This window comes from Uloborus diversus, unplaced genomic scaffold (assembly GCF_026930045.1).
Source record: "Uloborus diversus isolate 005 unplaced genomic scaffold, Udiv.v.3.1 scaffold_1534, whole genome shotgun sequence".
Classification (NCBI taxonomy): Eukaryota; Metazoa; Arthropoda; class Arachnida; order Araneae; family Uloboridae; genus Uloborus; species Uloborus diversus.
In genome coordinates this window covers 1-19,254 of record NW_026558248.1, presented here as the reverse complement: position 1 = coordinate 19,254, position 19,254 = coordinate 1, and the positions used below count along the sequence as shown (strand labels likewise).

Here is a 19,254-nt window from a genome sequence, read left to right as displayed (position 1 = left end):
CAGAATTATGAAATAACACTGTAAAAACGATTCAGAAACGTTCCTGGAAAATAATAGGCAGCTGATGTGCCCACTTTCTGCCAGTAACGTATCTCGCAAAAACCAGGAAAGTTTTCCGCTAAAACTCAGTAACCTTCCTGAAAAATTCAGAAATCTTTCCGTTTAAAGCCTTTGTGTCTCTGGAAGTTCAAACTTATATCTGGTAGAGATAATATTACAGCTTGGCACCTTCCTGATTTATCAAGACAGTGCCAAAAGCAGTACTGCAATCATGGCCATAGCTAAGCTATAATTGCAAGTAAGTATCAAGCATCTCACTTGCAATTCTGACAAAGCTACGAAGTCCATACTTATTCGCTCCCTTTGAGAGTGTAATCAGCATGGACGAGCCGTAAGTGACATGAAGCCGATACACCTTATAAATACTCTTAATTAAACTTTAAACTGGGAGCTAAAAGTATTTTTTACAACAAAGAGAAGTCTGCATTCGGGCAACTTGTAGCAATTCAGGAAACTTTTTGTCCTTGGTACGTAATATTTCCAGGAAGTGGATAAAAACCATTAAAATCCCGAAAGGTTACACGGAAATAGTCAGTAATGTTTCTGAATGTTTTTACAGTGAATAAACCATAAATGTTTATATTTGGTACACAGTGTATTATAGTAAAGAGTATCTGACAGACAAAATTTCAAGTTTGTAGGCAAAAAGTTGAGAGAGTTATGATACGTCCAATATTCCGGACTTATGCTTTTGAAATTAATATTTCAGAGAAAAGAAACGATGAAATATTGTAAAATTTTCTCCAAACAATACTAAAACGTAATATAAGCGTTTAAATGATCAGTAAAAGATTATATTTTTTTTCAAAATGTAACAAAAAACCGTACCTTTGTAACTAAAATCAATTGTTGAAAAATTGAGCCACTCAATTTTTCAACTCAGTCCTCCCAGCCCCTATTTGTTAGTGTTGTCAATTCCAAAATGAAAAATTCTTGCACAGGTAATAATAAGCAGAATGCAAAGAGTCAATAACGAAAAAATCAAGTAATTTAATCAATTATTAAATGATTAACAGCTGTTTATAGCTTATGTCCGGTATAACGGACACCAATCCTGAAGGGGTTAGCTAAGCAGTGATAATAGAATATCCATTTGCTACTTCTAGAGATAGGGGACAAGAGAGGCGTATGTAAACACGGGAAACTTGTGAACATTCACACAAACATTATAACTTAAAGTAAAAAATTTTGAAAAAAACTCCAGTGGCTGCAATACCAGTCCTCCCTTTTTCAAAACTTTCAGTGTAATTGTCCATTTTGTCTTTTTGAATCTAACAGATTAATATATTTTCTAGGTTTTGAAATTTTAAGTCTGAAAAAAAGAAAGAAAACTTCTCGTTGTTACACTGTGAAAAAATTCCGAAACGTTACTGTGTATTTCCATGTTACGTTTCGGGATTTTAATGGTTTTTATCCAATTCCTGGAAAAATCAAGTATCATTGTCAAAAAGTTTCCTGAATTGCTACAAGTTGCACAAATGCAGACTTTTCTCTGCTGTAAAAAGTATTTTTAGCTCCCTGTTTCAAGATTAACAGAGCGTATTTATAAAGTGTATCGGCTTCAGTTCAGTTACGGCCTGTCCATGCTTAAGCTCCCAAAGAGAGCGAATAAGAATGAACTACGTTGCTTTGCAAGAATTGCAGGCGAGTAAAATTCTCGTTTCTTACCAGCAATTCTGGCTTAGCTTTGGCCATGTTTGCAGTAATGCTCTTGAAACTTCCTTGATAAATCAGAAAGATGCCGAGCTATTATATTATAGCTTCTTAAGTTTACTCGAATAGGGCACATCAGCTGCCCATTATTTCCCAGGAACGTTTCTGAATCGTTTTTACAGTGTATTATGAAATAGAATAATTTAAGAAGTTGAAAAATGAATGTAAACTTACGTATAGTGCAATAATTTTGTATCCTTAACGTTTTGATATACATGGTTTAGCTAAAAAGAAAGAAAAAAAATATCTTTAAAAAAGCAATAGTATTAGAAAATATGATAAAGCAAAATATTAAAATTCGCGCATTTTGCTTAAACTTTTCTTAATTTTAAAATTCAATCGTAACAAAGCATTAAACCTAACGAAATGCGGCCGATTAAAGTATAAAAATCGTTTTCATTACGATTGACGATGCATGTGCAGAGATATATTTCAAACATTAGTCAATAACCAAGGAGGAAAAAATCATTCAGTTCCTCATGGCCTTGCGTTTGCTGCCATATGATTTTCCTATTATTCTTTATTTCATTTTTTTGATTTACTTGATTTTTTCCCTTAAAATAATGTTTCGTTTTGTAAAATATTGTAAAAAAAAATCGAATTCGTCTTTAGCCGTCCCGTATGGAAGTTCCTCGGGACACGAGACAATTTTTCAAAATACGGTACTGTCTCTTGAAATCCGGGACGTCTGGCAACCCAGCTAATAACGGATAGAAATACCCAAGGGTTGCCTTCAATTCACGAGTCGGACCACACTATGCTGCGTACACTCGCTGGTGAGTTATTTTTACTATATCTACCAGTTTGCTGGCTCTCTCAGCTTCAATCAGATAACATCTGCCTCTTTCTCGGCTATTTATTTATCCAAATAATACGAGATCCGGCTGCAAAATTCTGAACCCATCGAGTATAAAGTCAAAATAAAAATTTTATATTACTTTATGCAAGGGGCAATGTGTTTTGGAGCAAGAAGTGCCAGCCAGCATTTTTTGTCAAATTAATATTGTTTGACATTTAGGGTAAAAATGACGCATTTGTTATTAAAATAAACCATACTCTATTCCAAAGAAATATACCTAAAGAGCTTGAAAAGTTATGGTTGCCGTTGCGCAATTGGCCGCAACCTATTCGCAGCCACATGTAAACGGGTACTATTGGTGCACATTTATGCACTCATAAAGTATAGTCATCATTTATATATCAAATTAAAGCTGATTTTTTTCTGAACGTGATAAACTTAGGTTGACTATGCAAAAAATGGCCGCAAGTGGGGGTTGCCAGCTGTTTAAAATTGCTTAGCGCTTTACAATATTCGTTCGATAGGGATGGCGATAGCCAGCTCTACGCATGTCGTATTTAGAGGGGATCAAGATTGGTCAGCCCCCCCCCCTCCAACTTCAAAAATAAAAAATATTTAGAATTAAATAAAAAATGACGGTTGTTTCAATTTCTAAAATTATCAAAGAGTTCAGATGTAGTAACTTGTTCCTGAGTTTAAAAGTGTATACACCTTCTTTGGGAGCCTTTTGAAAAGGGAAAGTAATTAGTGTTTAGTTGGGTTAATACCGCACTCATTTTAGAATTTCATTTCTTCCAAAATCTTGGAATAAAAAAAGTGTGTGGGGGGAGGGGGGTGCTAAATACCAGTCTCCTAACTTCCCAAATGATGGGACTTTTTAGGTGCGCCCCGAACTTCAAATTTTATCAGTGTAGAAATTCTCAATGGACCGAATGGAACTCCAAATTTTGCCGAATGATATTTTTATAACATCGTCAAACAAAAATTTCCGAATGGTGATATTTTTGCCATATTGTGAAACAAAATTTGCCGAATTTGCCCATCAGGACTTCCCTACGGCTGCCCCCCCCCCCCCTTTCCTTCCATGATTGAGTTGGATACGCCATTGGTTGTACGAATTTTTTAAAGTCATCGCGCATGCGTCAATTGTTAGTGCTCTCAACCAACGGTGCAAACAGTAGTAGAAACAAATTTCAAATGCTCCAAAAGAAATAAAATTAATGCATTTTTGTTGGTTACATTTGAAATCCCATATACATATAACATGTATTCCTTAATAAAAGGTAAAATGTCTTTCATCTATAAAATTAGAATAAAATGTTAATATTTGTGAAAGAATATGACCCCAATTATTGATGTTATGACAGTTATATTATATAGAAAATGTTTCCGAATAACAAGAAAATTATTTAAATATTTTTACAATACAAACTAATTTTATCTTTTATTGAGGAATTTATGTTATACTAGTCGACCCGTGCGGAACTCCGCACTGTACTTCGAATCGTTTCATAAGGCATTTCGCTCTTTAATTTCAAAGAAAGAATATTATGAAGAAAAACCGAAAAAAGTAAACGGAAAAAAGTAAGCGCATAAGAGATGGCATGTAAATTGAAGACATCAGTAACAAAACCTCGTTAAATACAACGTTGTGATAATTTGATCATCACTCCCCTTTTGGTTGTAGGTATTTTCAATGCAAATATAAATATCATTAAAAGTGTGGCTGAGTGACACATGAAAAATCAGTAATTTTGCATGTGAAAAAACAGGTTGTGGCAAATACAGTCCTGCCCATGTGAGCATCTGACGGGAAAAAAAGAAACATTAAAGAGATATTTAGTGGCACGGATTCGAACTGGCGCCATTCTGATTAACAGTACGACACTCCAACAAACCTAGCAACTGTGCCTTCCTTTTCGAATGCTATTCATTGAAGGAATGCGTAATAAAACACAGTAAAAAAGTTTTTCGCCGAAAAAAATATAATAAGATCATGCGTCTATGTTTTGTCATTAGCCAGCATGATACGATTTAAAATTATTCGTAAAACATGGAATTTGATTAAAGAATGAGGAAGATTCCACGTAGCGATTGAAACAAACATTCTAGAGAAGTAATAAATTCGGTTGAAAAAATAAGTGTTTTTATTTTTGAATATTCAGCAATTTCCCATAGCAGGCTTCTTTATCCTGTACGGCTTAAAAGCCCGCACTTGTTTTTCTTTTAATCGAACACTTAAAATTAAAAACCAAAACCAGTTGAACTCTGTCCGTTTTTAAGTGTAATTTTTCGAACGTAGACAAAATGTTTTTTTTTTTTTCAGCCGAAAGCAGAGGAGTAGAAAATGATTTCTTATTAATGAAGTTGATAATAATTTTAATGTTTTATATCGTATTCGAATAAATAATTAAAGGTTTACTGGGCGAAACTCGTAATTTCGATTTCGTGTAGTATTTTTTTATTTGTACAAAAGGTCGAACACTGCTATTAGAAAAATCTACATTTCAGCATACAATGAAAATGTTTTTCTGCCCAAAAAGGATTCCCTTGAGGTATATCTAATACTTTTTTTATTCTTACATTATGCTCAGTGGTCTGGACGGAGTCAAAGCTTTAAAAAAAAAGGGAAGAACACCCTTCGATTAGCAGTCAACTTATCTGAATGATAACTGTAGTCTTCAAAACAGTACTTTTCTAGATTTCCTTTTCAAAACAAGAAACTTATAACTATGATTACATAATTTCATTTTTATCTTCAAGATTAAAAAGTCAAAACAGCAATCTTGGTTACAAGAGCAGTTTAAAATAAATAAATACTCTGCTTCTGTAAATGTATATTGAAAAATATTTAAAGGGAGTAAGATTTTTCAATCATAGTTTCACTTCAGCTGATAAAGAACATTAAACGTTCAACCCAAAGGAAATATTCTAAATTGAAGCTGAAATGAAAAAAGGAGCAATCGGGGCGAAATGGAGAATCAAATTTTGGAAACAATTCCCCAGAAATTACTAGACATTGTACTTTTTTGTAATTAGTTAATCAATATCAAATTTCATTAAAGAAAAATAAATTTTCTTACAAATTGAATTCAATTGAAATTGAATAATGACAATAGGTAACAAATAAAGAATTTAGGGAAAAAAGGGGGAGGAGGATTTTACAGCAAAAGAAGACAGAAACAAATTTACCTTCGTTAGTGGTCAGTCGAGATTTCGCTCGCAAGTAAGAGCGTGAAAAGTCACTTTTTCTCCTTCGTTTGGCGATTAGAATACGAACTTCTGAGATTTATACTGCGAGACTGCGTTTTTCCCTATAGCGTCATCTAGAGAGACGATCAGAACTAATCTCGCAAGGTGAATTACGAGCTTGGAATAAGCACCCTGCACCACGGCTGAATAACTTCTGCAGTTTCATTCTTAGCTCTTCCTTCGATAGAAGAGCTGTATACAAATTGGATTTACCCCAGCAATTATTAGTAGTGAAAGATCGAATTTGTTGATACTTATTTGTTACCGGTATTTTAAAATACTGGTAGTCACAATCGATAAATCTATATATGTATAAAAATCTCGTGTCACGATGTTTGTTCGGGGTAAACTCCGAAACTACTGAACCTAAAGACTTACTACTTGATATTTTTAACACCTCCTGGAACTCTGGACGACTCCCTCGGGATTGGAAAGATGCTCTCATCATTCCTATAAGAAAACTAGATAAACCAGCCAATGATCCTAATAGTTATAGACCAATCGCACTTACTAGTATCTCTTGTAAACTCATGGAGAGGATTGTCTTACATAGACTTGCTAATTATCTTGCTCATAGTAATTTTATTCCCTCTGAGTAGCCCTCTGAGCAGTACGGGTTTCGTAAAGGTCATTGCACAATGGATCAGGTCTTATTTTTTGGCCAGAATATCAGGGATGCTCATTACTTTAGTCCCACCAATCATACAATTGCTGCCTTTCTAGATCTATCCAAGGCCTTTGATAGGGTCTGGAGCTTATTTGCAAACTTCATACCATTTTCAATATAAGTGGGAAGATGCTGCCTTGGCTGGCTGATTTCCTAAGAGCTAGATATATACGCGTGAAATTTAGAGACATCATTTCAAGCAAATTCAGACTAACAAGGAGAGGTTACGGTCTCGGAAATTCAGATCGGGATGAGATTTGGTAGATTAGTAGTATCCTTTAAGGGTACTCTCAGGGTAAAGTAATAAAGCGCACTAGCCATAAAATTCCGAGAAAACAACCTTTAAAGATTTACGCGCAACTTATAAACTAGTAGAGATTGTTCGTAAACAAGCGCCCGGTGGTCATGTGGGCAGCGCTCTGGGGTTCCATGCGGCCGATCCGAGTTCAAATCCACTGCAAGTTTCTTTTTTATTAATTTATCAAGTGACTGTTACAGCTTTGTGGAATTTGAATTGAAGATAATGCGAAATTTTTGAACACGTAAAGCACTTTAATAGAGAAAATGGAGATAAATTAAATCGATACAAGTTAAAATTTGAATTACAACGGCTACAAAATCACTGTAGAGCTTAATTTATAGATGATTTTTAACAATATAGTTGTTATTTATATACATACACCAGAATGATATTTATCATAAAAACATGGAAAACAAAAACTGTTTTGACATCTCGCACAATTTATAAAGGAAGATTGCTTACAGGAGCAACTTCTTTGTAAAAGAGTCGTTGGAACATACTTCATTTACATTCAGGAAAATTTCTCTTTTGTCAGAAAGTTTAGAAGTATACCAGGCATATATCGAATCATTTTATCAAAAATTGGCGATGACAGTTGATGATGGACAATTGATTGTATTTTATGCAATCTTCACGGGTATTCATTTCTCTATTATTTTCAACGAGATACGCGCAATTTTGTATACGTTTTATTAAATTATTTACCTGTCTATAAAAATGGACGCGAGAAATTGAACTTGATATGATTCTGATGCAATCAAATGATTTTCAGTAAGCAAGCTCTCGTAATAAACGACAGCATCTTTTAATCTCTGCTTCAACATTTCACTGTGCAATGAATTTTTATCCATTTTGTTAACAGATTTTATTCGTTTCAGGGTTACTTCAATAACCGACCATTTCGATTCACAATATTTAAAAAACTCAAATCCTTTTTCACGGTATAGAATTTTCCAGTCTAATATACAGCACAGACGATAAATAAATTTAATGATGAAAACAAACATGAACATAGCAGACGATAATAGATGGAAAATAAAGAGTTGAATATTCAATGTAAAATACAGCAGACGAAAAATTTACAAATAACAGAATCAAGGAGCAAAACCATTGCTCGATAAGTGCGGTTGGTGTTTTTAAAATTTGACTACTTGCTTATGTGCAATAACTAATATAATTCTTCTTACTCATCCACAAAGAAACTGATTATGCATTTATTGCAAAAATCATTTACTTCGTCAAAGTTTATAATATCTAAAAATTTGTAATCACTTGTTTGTGAGAATAGTAAATAGAAATTTAATGTACTATCACACATTAAAAATACATCATATTTTTTAAATTAAGTATTACCTACAAAGTCACTTTATAAATGAACAAAAAAGAAACTTGCAGTGGATTTGAACTCGGATCGGCCGCATGGAACCCCAGAGCGCTGCCCACATGACCACCGGGCGCTTGTTTACGAACAATCTCTACTAGCTTATAAGTTGCGCGTAAATCTTTAAAGGTTGTTTTCTCGGAATTTTATGGCTAGTGCGCTTTATTACTTTACCCTGAGAGTACCCTTAAAGGATACTACTAATCTACCAAATCTCATCCCGATCTGGATTTCCGAGACCGTAACCTCTCCTTGTAAGTCAAGGCATACCACAAGGATCTGTACTCAGTCCCACCCTGTTCTCCTTATTTATAACCGGAATCGACATTGGGGATAATACTAAGAAATGTATAGGACTGTATGCTGATGATATAATTATCTGGAGCACCAGCGGAAGTCTAACTACTGCTCAAGAGGACATCAACTCTTCTCTCGTTGAACTCGAGAAGTTTGCTATAGAGCACAAAATTATATTCAATCCCTTTAAGTCTGTTGCAAGTATATTTACCACAAATAGACATTTTTACAATTATGAGCCTGAAGTTTTTCTGCTGGGAAAACGGCTGAAATGCGAAAAGCACCCGAAATATTTGGGTTATATCCTTGATCAGGAGATTCTCAGTCATGCACATATAAATAACTTGGTCCTGAGAGGCAAACAGAGACTGAAAATTTTGAAATATATCTCTGGCAGGACCTGGGGAGCGGATGCTCAGACACTTCAAAACACTTATAGTAGTATATGTATGCTGACTACTGAAACAGGAAATCTCCAATTACCTCGTATTGGCTCCAATTCATTTCCGGTATGGATGACCTCAGTTGACTTGATGCATCCAAGAACCGTGATTTTATTATATGCATGGTTTGTTGAGCGTTGAAGATATTGTCTCTTCATCTCGTTCTGTTTAAGTTTTACGGTTCAGTTCAGTTTTCGAGCATTTAGCGTTCATCAGATATAGGGATAGGGGGGATAAAGTAAAGAAAAGCGGACACAATAATGCAAATTAAGTTTTAACATTTAACTGTGATATTGGAAAATCATTGAAGCAATAAAGAAATGGATGTGGTTTAACGACTCTCGCATATGATAATTTTACTCAAAAGGCTGATTAGGTTGGGTAGTGATGACGAAGGACAGGAAAATGTCTACAAAAATAGATGTATAAAAGGGTTTTAGTGAGATTACTGCAAAGAAAATTTCCATCATAAGTAGGATTTTTTTTCTAATTAATATGTGAGAAAGAGTTGGTATATGATAGAAAGTAATGCTTTAGCTATGGTTAAAGATTATAAATGCTTCTAAAATGTTTCCATTATCGGCTTAGTCATTTTCTTTTTTGGAGGGGGTAGGATTTAAATAATAATAGATTAGAGAAGAGTTGCTTGTTGAATTTCAAAAATGGTTAAGAGGATGTAAATAATGAAAAATAATTATAATGTAAGTGGATTGAGGTTAATGTATTCTTTTGAAGGTCTTGGTGAATTGTATAAAAACCCGTGGAACGCGTATTTCGATAGCTACAACCTCCCTCTCTCCTCGGCACCAAACAGCCAAGTTCTTAAGTTATAATGAACTCCAATACTCGTTCGTAAAGTTTTTAAATAATTTTATGTTTTTTCTTCTAAGTGGGAGATTTTTTTAAAACTTGTATTTATTTCTATGACATTTAAAAGCATAGATATTTTCTTTTAGTAAAACGATCCATCGACCGACTACAGGATGAAGAAGATTGGGAACCCAGTCAACGGTTTGAAGCGAGTACATCATCATCACGTGAGTCTAAGTGTTTTATTTCTGTGTGTAAATAAGAGATTTTTTTTTTTCATAACAAAAATCTATTCTAATTTTTTTTTTTTTTAAAGCATACGCCCATGTATTCCCCGTGCTAAAAAAAAGGAAACGAAATCAAGAATCAATTGATTATGAAGATGAGGGATATCAGCAAATTGAAGAAAAACGTAAACCGAGTGCTGAAGTAGGAGATAGGATTGTTGTAGGTAATACAAAATTTAGAATTTTTGTTTTTCAAACTATTAAACAGTTAATGATTTTAAAATATGTTTTTCGGTTTTTTTTTTTTTTGTAAATTAGTGTTATTTTTTTTTATTTAAAAACTCACACCGAAACAAAAGGATCGGACGCACGAAAGGATGTGGAAATTGTTGAAGTGAAAAAACCTAATTTTGATTTTGACCTGAGCAATGAACTGGAAGAAAGAGATGCAAAGCTGAAACCTTTCAGCATTAACCTCGGTAACAAAACTTCTGTCGAATTGAAGGAATACAGAAATGTGTTTTACTTTGGATTTTCTCGACACAATGATCTTGGTGGAGTGAAAAATAGATTTAATATTGAGTTAAATCAATTAAATATTGTCCTGAAAGCATTAGAGATGGTTAAGGGATACGCAAGAGAAAACGGGATACGAGTTTAAAACGAATTGAATATTCTTGGGGGGGGGGGAATTTTTAAAAAATGAGTTAAAGTAACTTAAAATGGAAAGGAGGGGGAAATAGAAAATGTTTTTGCATTCTTCAAATTAATGTTTTTGTTTGTCGCAGCTATGGACTTTTGCATTTAGTAATAACAATGGTGGAATTTATTTTACAAGATAGAGCATTTCGCGGGTATGTACGCTCATTTCGTTCTCAAATTCATGAGCTTGATATATATCGTGTGTATGAAATAAGTAAAACAAAAATTTTTGATTTATTAAATGTTTCTAATATTTTGAGATTACGATTTTTTATTTGCTTTAATATTATATTTAGCAAAATAGTGGAAAACAAAGAAGTGACGAATAACTTTTATTTTTGTAGTAGCATAAAAAGGATTATTTTCACAGGACAAATAAATACCGCTATTGATGAATGCTTTATTACTATAATAGAAAAAATTGAAAATTTTTTAAGAAATGGGTCTGGATGGGTTATTAAACAAGTTGAATACATTGATGTGCACATCGGTAGATATAACCCCCCAAGGGGTGGTTGCTCAAATATAAATTTACCTCCAAAGTTAAGAAATAAAAAGTGTTTAATTAATATTAAATGTAGTGATAACAAATGCTTTTTATATGCCGTATTAGCTAAACTGTACCCTCAAGACATAAACCCTCAAAGAATTTCCCACTATAAAAAGTATTTAAAGACTTTAAAAACTAAAAGGTATTTCTTTCCCTATTCAAATAAATGACATTCCGAAGTTTGAATTATTAAATAATATAGGAATCAACGTACTTACTATTGAGGATGATGATAAAAAATTGGAAATATTTCCACTAAAAATAAATAAAGATTCAAAATTTAAAAGAAATGTAGATTTACTGTTTTATAAAAATCATTTTTTTTTGATTAAAAATTTCAACGCATTAATGAGAGGTAAGGATCGTAAAAATTTTTATTGTAAATCATGCATGATAGGTTTTTATCGAAAGGAAACATTTAATTTACACAAAAATTTGTGTTTGAATATTAAAAATGCTCAAAAAAATTTCTATGCCTACTGATTTGAACTTAAAATTTTCTGATGTATCAAAAATGTTGTATCACCCGTTCTGTATTTTTGCTGACTTTGAATGTATTACTGAAAAAATATCCGGTGCGTTACCGAGCAGTGAAGAGAGTTTTACTGCTCACATAGAGAGTCATAAGCCTATAAGTTATGCTTTGTTAGCTACCAATTCACAAGATGAAGTAATATTTCATGAATATTATTGTGGTTTAAATTGTATTGAACAATTTATTGCAACATTAAAATACATCACAAATATTCTTCTAAAGAAATTACATTTTAACAGACCTATGATTGATGATGGAACTAAAATTCTAAATTGGGAAAAATGTCATTTATGTGATAAAAAGTTTAAACCCGGTGAGATACGTGTGAGAAATCACGACCATCATAGTAGAAGAAATGTGAATAATATTCTTGGAATTGCTCACGTAAGTTGTAATTTGAATTATCGAATACAAAATTTTATTCCTGTAGTAATTCATAATTCTAGGAACTATGATACGCATTTAATTTTGAAATATTTGCCTAAAGATCTTATAAAAGATATTACGATTATCCCCATGAATATGGAGAAAATTACAGTTCTAACGTTAGACAATATTAAATTCATCGATAGTTATTTGTTTATGAATGCCTCATTGGATGCTTTAACAGAAAATTTAAAACAATCTGGTCATGAGTTTAAAATTTTTAATGATTTTTTTAAAAAGCATGCTCATAGGGAACTTTTGAAACGAAAAGGTGTTTTTCCATATTCTTATTTTGATTGTGTTGAAAAATTGAATGATACTTGTCTACCACCCATGAAGGCTTTTTTTAACACACTAACTGGGGAGGAAATTGATGCGGAAGACTATTTACATGCACAAAATGTATATAATAAATTTAACTGCAAAAATTTCAGTGATTATCTTGAGATCTATCAAAATAACGATGTCGTTCTTTTGTGTGAAAATTTTTTAAAATTTAGAAAAATGTCAATGGAGTCATACAATCTCGACCCCCTGAGATTTATCAGCAGCGCGGACTTGACGTGGCATGCTGGGTTAAAATTAAGTAAAGTTGAGATAAAATTGTTAGGCAACGTTAATGATTACATTTGGTTTGAAAATCAGATGCGAGGAGGGGTTAATATTTTATCTAAGCGATATGCAATTGCTAACAACCCATACATCCCAGAGACGTATAATGCAGATAAACCTCACAGCTATATAGTTGCATTAGATGTGAACAATTTATTATGGATATGTAATGAGTCAGCCGATGCCAGTAGGTGAATTTTATTGGTTAACACAAACAGAAGTTGAAAATTTTGATATAACAGAAAAATCTTTTGATGATGAAATTGGGTTTTTTATTGAATGTTCGCTGACATACCCCCATAATGTTCATGAAATCCATGATTGTTTACCTATGGCTCCTAGTCATATAGATATCACATTTGACATGTTGTCTCCCTACGCAAAAGAATTATGCGAAAAATTTAATTTAAAACATATATTTCCAACAAGAAAACTAACTCCTAATTTTTTTGATAAAAATAATTATGTAGTTCATTATATGAATTTAAAATTTTATTTGGAACATGGTATTGTATTAAAAAAAATTCATAGAATTTTATCATTCAGACAGATGAAGTGGTTAGAAAGATACGTAAATTTTAATAATGAGAAACGTCAACAGGCTAAATCGGATTGCGAAAAATTATTTTTTAAAACAATGAACAACGCATTTTACGGGAAAACTTGTCAAAATGTACGAAAGCGAATCAATGTGAAGGCATCAGTAACAGAAGCTACTTGTCGAGCTAACATGGCTAGCCCACTTCTGGATTATTTTGAAATAGTTAATGATAATTTAGTCTTATTTAAAATGCGGAAAAAAAGCTCTCCGTTTGGACAAGCCTTTGTTTATTGGCTTCTGTGTTTTGGAATTGGCAAAATTACGAGTTTACCATCTTTTTTTCGATTACTTTAAGAAATTTTATGGGCAAAAATGTCGTCTCCTTTATTCGGATACAGATTCCCTTTTTTACATTTATCCACATGTGATTATTACCGTGATATGCTTGATCCATATTTTTCAAAAATTTTAGATTGTTCAAATTTTAGCAAGGATCATTTTTTGTTTAATGAAACAAATAAGGGGAAACTAGGCTGTTTGAAAAATGAAATGTGTTCTCCCATACAAGAATTCGTCGGATTGAAATCAAAAATGTATGCCTTTAAATACGAGGATACGTCAAAAAAAACGAGCTAAAGGTATAAAAACATGCTGTTTAAAAAAAAACTATTCATTTTGAAGATTATAAAAGAGTTTTATTTGAGCAAAATTTCGACAGATTATCTCAAAATTCTCTTATTTCTAAAAAACACGAACTTTTTACAATCATACAAAATAAAGTAGGTTTATCAGCATTTTATGATAAAAAATTCGTATTAGATAATGGCATCGATTTAAGATCATATGGTCACTTTAAAAATTCTAAGTAAAGAAACAAAATAATCGAGGTCTCTTTTATAGATCAAGTGAAAGACACCAATGCGAAATACAACCACACCAGAAAAATAAATATAAATCGAAAACATTTTTCTCCTGACTTATTGAAAACTATAAAAAGAGATCCATATATGACGACAAAAGAAATGATTGACATATGTTTCGGTGGTTGGACAGCAGAAAATTAATTGAATGATGTAAAATGTATGTATTTTAATGTGTATTTTATTTTTAATGTATCTGTGTTTGTATGTATTTTATCTGAAACATTTTTTTTTAAAATATTACTGTAGAATGTAAAATAAAAAAGGCGGGTCCCCCCTACAAGGGCCTGCAGTGGTTTTTGAGAGATTTTTTTCTATTTTTAAAAATGAAAAACCTCTTTGAAACCACCGTAGGCCGGAATCATATACACGCAAGAAGATGCAACCAAGCATGAATACAGATGAAAAGAACACGATCTGAAAGTTGTGGTGCGTGAGCAGAATATTTAAGATCGGTTGATTCAAGAGAGAGAGAGAGACGGTTGAGTGCAATCAAGTGAGTTTTTACTTTTTATTTTCTTTGAAAGTTATCCAAGAGAGAAGAAGGGAAAAGCATTTCGGCAGTGGGGGGACGAAGTGGAACTCGGTTAAATGTATACTACTGAGAAGAATGAACTTTTCAATAATGAAGCAGATGCTCAAGAGAAGGAAATCACGGTAAGTTATTTTTCTATTGCTCTCAAACTGAATCGACCTGAAAGTTGCGGTGCGTGAGCAGAATATTTAAGATCGGTTGATTCAAAAGAGAGAGGCAGTCGAGTGCAGTCGAAAAACAACCATTATTAATGTAACGTTTTTACATTAGCTGCTCTGTTGAAGTTATAGTGTCATAAAACATCTAAAACTGCTTAAAGTAAGTTATTTTTTCTATTGTTTTCAAAATTGCAATTCTGTTGAATGAAGAAGACGGATTTGTACACTTCTGAGGAGAAGAAAGAAAAACAGATGAAAGTAAGGTTTTCTTGAGTTGTGTTGTATGACCGATAATGACTAGCCATACAGCATAACTCAGGAAATCCTTGCTTTTTCAAGCATTTACTGTCAGCGACAACAATGGAAAAAGTACACTCTTTTTACATTAGCTGCTCTGTTGAAGTTATAGTGTCATAAAACATCTTGAACTGCTTAAAGTAAGTTTTTTTTTTCTATTTTTTTCAAATTGCAATTCTGTTGAATGAAGAAGACGAGTTTGTACGCTACTGAGATAAATGAACTACACAATAATAAAGCAGATGCTCATCAGAAGGAAAAGAGAAAAAATCATTTGATAATGATAAGTATTATTCCTTGGACTATGTTGAATGTTTTTTTATATATACGTTAAACATTCAACATAGCTCGGGGACTAAATACTGTCAAAAAACAACTTGGGAGGTGTATTAGAGAGTTCTGAAAACACGGTAAGTTATTTTTCTATTGCTTTCAAACTGAATTGTCTTATTCATGCACTTGATAATAATTTTTTTTTCTATTGCTCTCAAACTGAATTGTCTTTTTCATACACTTGATAATAATATTTTTTTCTATTGCTCTCAAACTAAATTGCTTTTTCCACACACAAAATAACGAAAAAACAAACAGTCTTTTTTTTTAAAACATATATATATTTATTAGTTTTACATTCATTGGTGTAATTCATGTAACAATTCTTTAGCATGTAATAAACGAAAATAACAGATTTTGACTTCATAGTCTAGATATAATGTTTCATATTCTTTGTAAACATTTTTTGCATACAATAAAATATCTAAAAAGTTTAAAAACAGAGTTTTATCTAGATAAGATAAAGAAAAACAACAATCATTACATTTTTTGCGAAGCAATATCCCAAAACCAAGTGTTGGAGTTGAACTCTCTACTTTGTAAGAGAGTAGACTTGCACAATCTTCTTTATTAAGTACTTTAAAATAATTCACATGAACATTTTCTTGTTCACCTAAATATTCATTTGCTTCTAGTACACAAACTTTTATATCATAGTATAAATATTCTTTGAAGAACAAAATATCATTTTCAGCCGTCAACACAGTAGAATACCATCCGAATCGTTCCGCTCTCTCCATCTTCTGCATTTCTGATTAACAGTTTATGAAACTGTGAGCATGTTTTTAAACGACCGACATGTTTGAGAAATCCAATAAGAATGACGACAACAATTTTTGTATCGAAATTTTTTTCGAATAAAGCTTTGAATCATTTGTTCGTTTAAAGATGGATCATTTTTGTTTAGTTGAATCGTCATATTTCGAGCGGAATGGTACAAAAAATAAAGACAAAAATGCCCGCACGTCATTGTTAGCTTATCTTGAAAACATATTTTATTATACATCATTTTTTTGCAATGTTTTCGCATGAAATTTAAAATATTTTTTATTCTTTGGTCTTCTTCCGAAACTATCAAAATATATTCCCATTTCATTTTTAAAATGTAATGCAATCCAATGAGAACCAGGTAGACGTTTAGGATCCAAATTGATGATAAAAAAATTAAAGTTGGATTTAGTATTAGGTAAAAAATCCGACGGGAAAACTCCACCAAATTGAGATTTTATTACTTCGTCGCTGCATGCTAATCGACATATCTGTACGGTGTCCATTTTCCTTAATAATCAATGATAACCGATCGTGATTTGTCGATTTCAATAATATTTCGAAATTCAGCATAAACAATCAAACTGACTGTGTTGGGTAAAGGAAAAGAAAATTTTAGATCGATGGCTAAATTCCCAGATTGTGTTGTACTGGAATGTGACTCGTTTCCTGCATAATCAGGAGTCATATCGAAGGAAAAAAGGGAGAAACCACCCTTATAGTCTGAATAATTTATATTTATGTTTTGAGCGCTATGATACCGATTTAAATCGGTAAACAAGTTCATGTAACATCGACTGTATTGGTCTTTCCGAAAATTTGGTTGTAGTGGTTTGAAAGGAATAGTTTGAGAACCATTAAAGCACAGCTAAATATGATAAGTCAAAATGATGAAATTTAAATGGATTCTTTGAATATGCTCCATTATATGCCTCATTTGAAACTAACCCCATTATCAATCGGTTTGGTAATTGTCCAAGAAAAGCATTTGCGATATGTTCGGAAGCAATCCCAGCCGAAAGAGAAAAAGATTTAATTTCTACTCTTCTTATTGGCATTTTTATTACTCCTTTTTCCAAAGCTTTTTCATGGGCAACAATAATAGAAGGTGCGATGTTTACTTTTCGTACATATAGACTTGCAGAAAGAATGTTTATTTTGAAATCATTAGTTGCAGACATTAAACAAAAACTATTTTTGTTTCGCTCCAATTTTATTCTGACTGAAACTCCATGAATTAAAAGTTTCGGTTGATTTGCTAAATCAAAATGAATTGGTCCAATCAAATCAATTACTTTACTAAGATTACTCAGTTCAGATCTTTTTTTAAAACCTACATTATCAGCTGTTATGGAATCATGATGATTAGCAGTATCTTTGTGAAAAAATGATGTAGTCAGTAAACTATCATGAGCATTTTTTGAATAAAACAACAAACTTTCAAGATATGAACGGTATGCGTAATTTACCTGAGTCGAAACTTGTTTGTCATTTAAAAATACACCACATTCTGAAAATATAGTGTTTAATAAGTAATTTATAGGAGCAACTTTAAGTTTTTCAGTATCTGTAAGTAATGTGTCATCAGCTTTTAAAACTTGTAATTGCAAATGTAGTAACGTATGAGAGATATCCACATACTGATTTCCGCTGCTACTGATCAAAAATTCAATCGGAGAATGTTCTGTCAACGAAGCAATTGGATGGATTTCAACAAACGTTGATGAATCAATTCCTAACTGCATCGGAACATCTTGAAACAAGTCTAATTCAGACTTGAGACAGATCAAATTTTTTGACATGATGAAAATATGTCTCTATTTAGATTTTTACACCGTTTTGCTGCTGAATGATTTTTTTTCGACTTGCGTTTTCTTTTTATACCTTCGCCATGTTGTATTTTTTTTAAAATATCATCTTTTATTTGTTTTGAAGTTTCCCTAAATCTTGCACGTGCAGAATCTTTAAATGATTTGCCTGAGGAAACATCGGATATCACCCCTCGCCCCGCATGAGCAATTTTTTTTACCCAAATATTTTGTTGCTCTTAAAGCTAGAGGAGTAATATATCTTTTTAAATCTCCCAAAAAACCCATATCCTCTTTGATGGTTCACACCATGAAAAAAATTTTCACCACCACCCACTTGTGAACAATAATAATTTTCACAGTCTTTAGTACTTAGGTGCATCGTTACTGTCTTCGTACCCAAAGACATTAGAAATGATTGCAATGACCCCTATCACTTAAATTTATACTCTTCTGCGTCTGAAAGATAGCACAACAAATGTTTTTCCTCCACTGCAAATAATTCTGTTTCCAGAACTGGTACGCAAAGAAATTTCGATTGTTTCTACGTATTTTTTTCTCGAGGGAAAATAAAGCGGAAAATTGTACTGTCTCACAATCTGTTCCTTTTTAATCAGTCATGCACGGTATAACTCTAAGCAAAGGAGCAAAAGTATCTCCTACGTGATGAGATGAAATTATATCAGAGTACACAAATATTTCAGTTATTCCACCATCGAGTTCTAAAGGATATTGACTTACATGGGATCCACTTTGAAAATGAACAGATGATGAGAACCTAACATATCAGCTAATCCTTCACTAAAATGTATTTCATGAAGAGGTGGAACTTCTAAGTGACCTTTCAGATTTGGTAACTGACGTAGAATTACGTATTCAAATACATCGAAAAGACTCTGCGGGGTTTCATACATACCCACGTTTAAATCTAATTTCTCAACTACATCTGTTGTTACTATTTTTTCATAATATTCTTTAATTATTAATTTTATTATTTCGTCTGATTGTATCAGAATTAATGGGTTTATATTAGAAAAATTATGTATTCCTTTCGTGAATATCACATCTTTCTGAACATTCAGCATTTGCATTAACGATGGACATTTTTCGTGACTAACA

At 32.4% G+C, this 19,254-nt stretch overlaps 1 protein-coding gene across 1 annotated transcript; it reads right to left on the bottom strand.

Moving 5' to 3' along the window:
- Positions 1-17,184: 17,184 nt before the first annotated feature.
- LOC129233060 (uncharacterized protein F54H12.2-like) lies at positions 17,185-18,129 on the bottom strand. Its single transcript, XM_054867141.1, has one exon. The coding sequence runs from the start codon at positions 18,127-18,129 to the stop codon at positions 17,185-17,187; it is 945 nt and encodes a 314-aa protein (XP_054723116.1).
- Between the last annotated feature and the right edge of the window lie 1,125 nt (positions 18,130-19,254).

Coding starts and splice junctions, on each gene's coding strand:
- LOC129233060 (XM_054867141.1), bottom strand. CDS start 18,129: ATGTCAAAAAATTTGATCTGTCTCAAGTCTGAATTAGACTTGTTTCAA.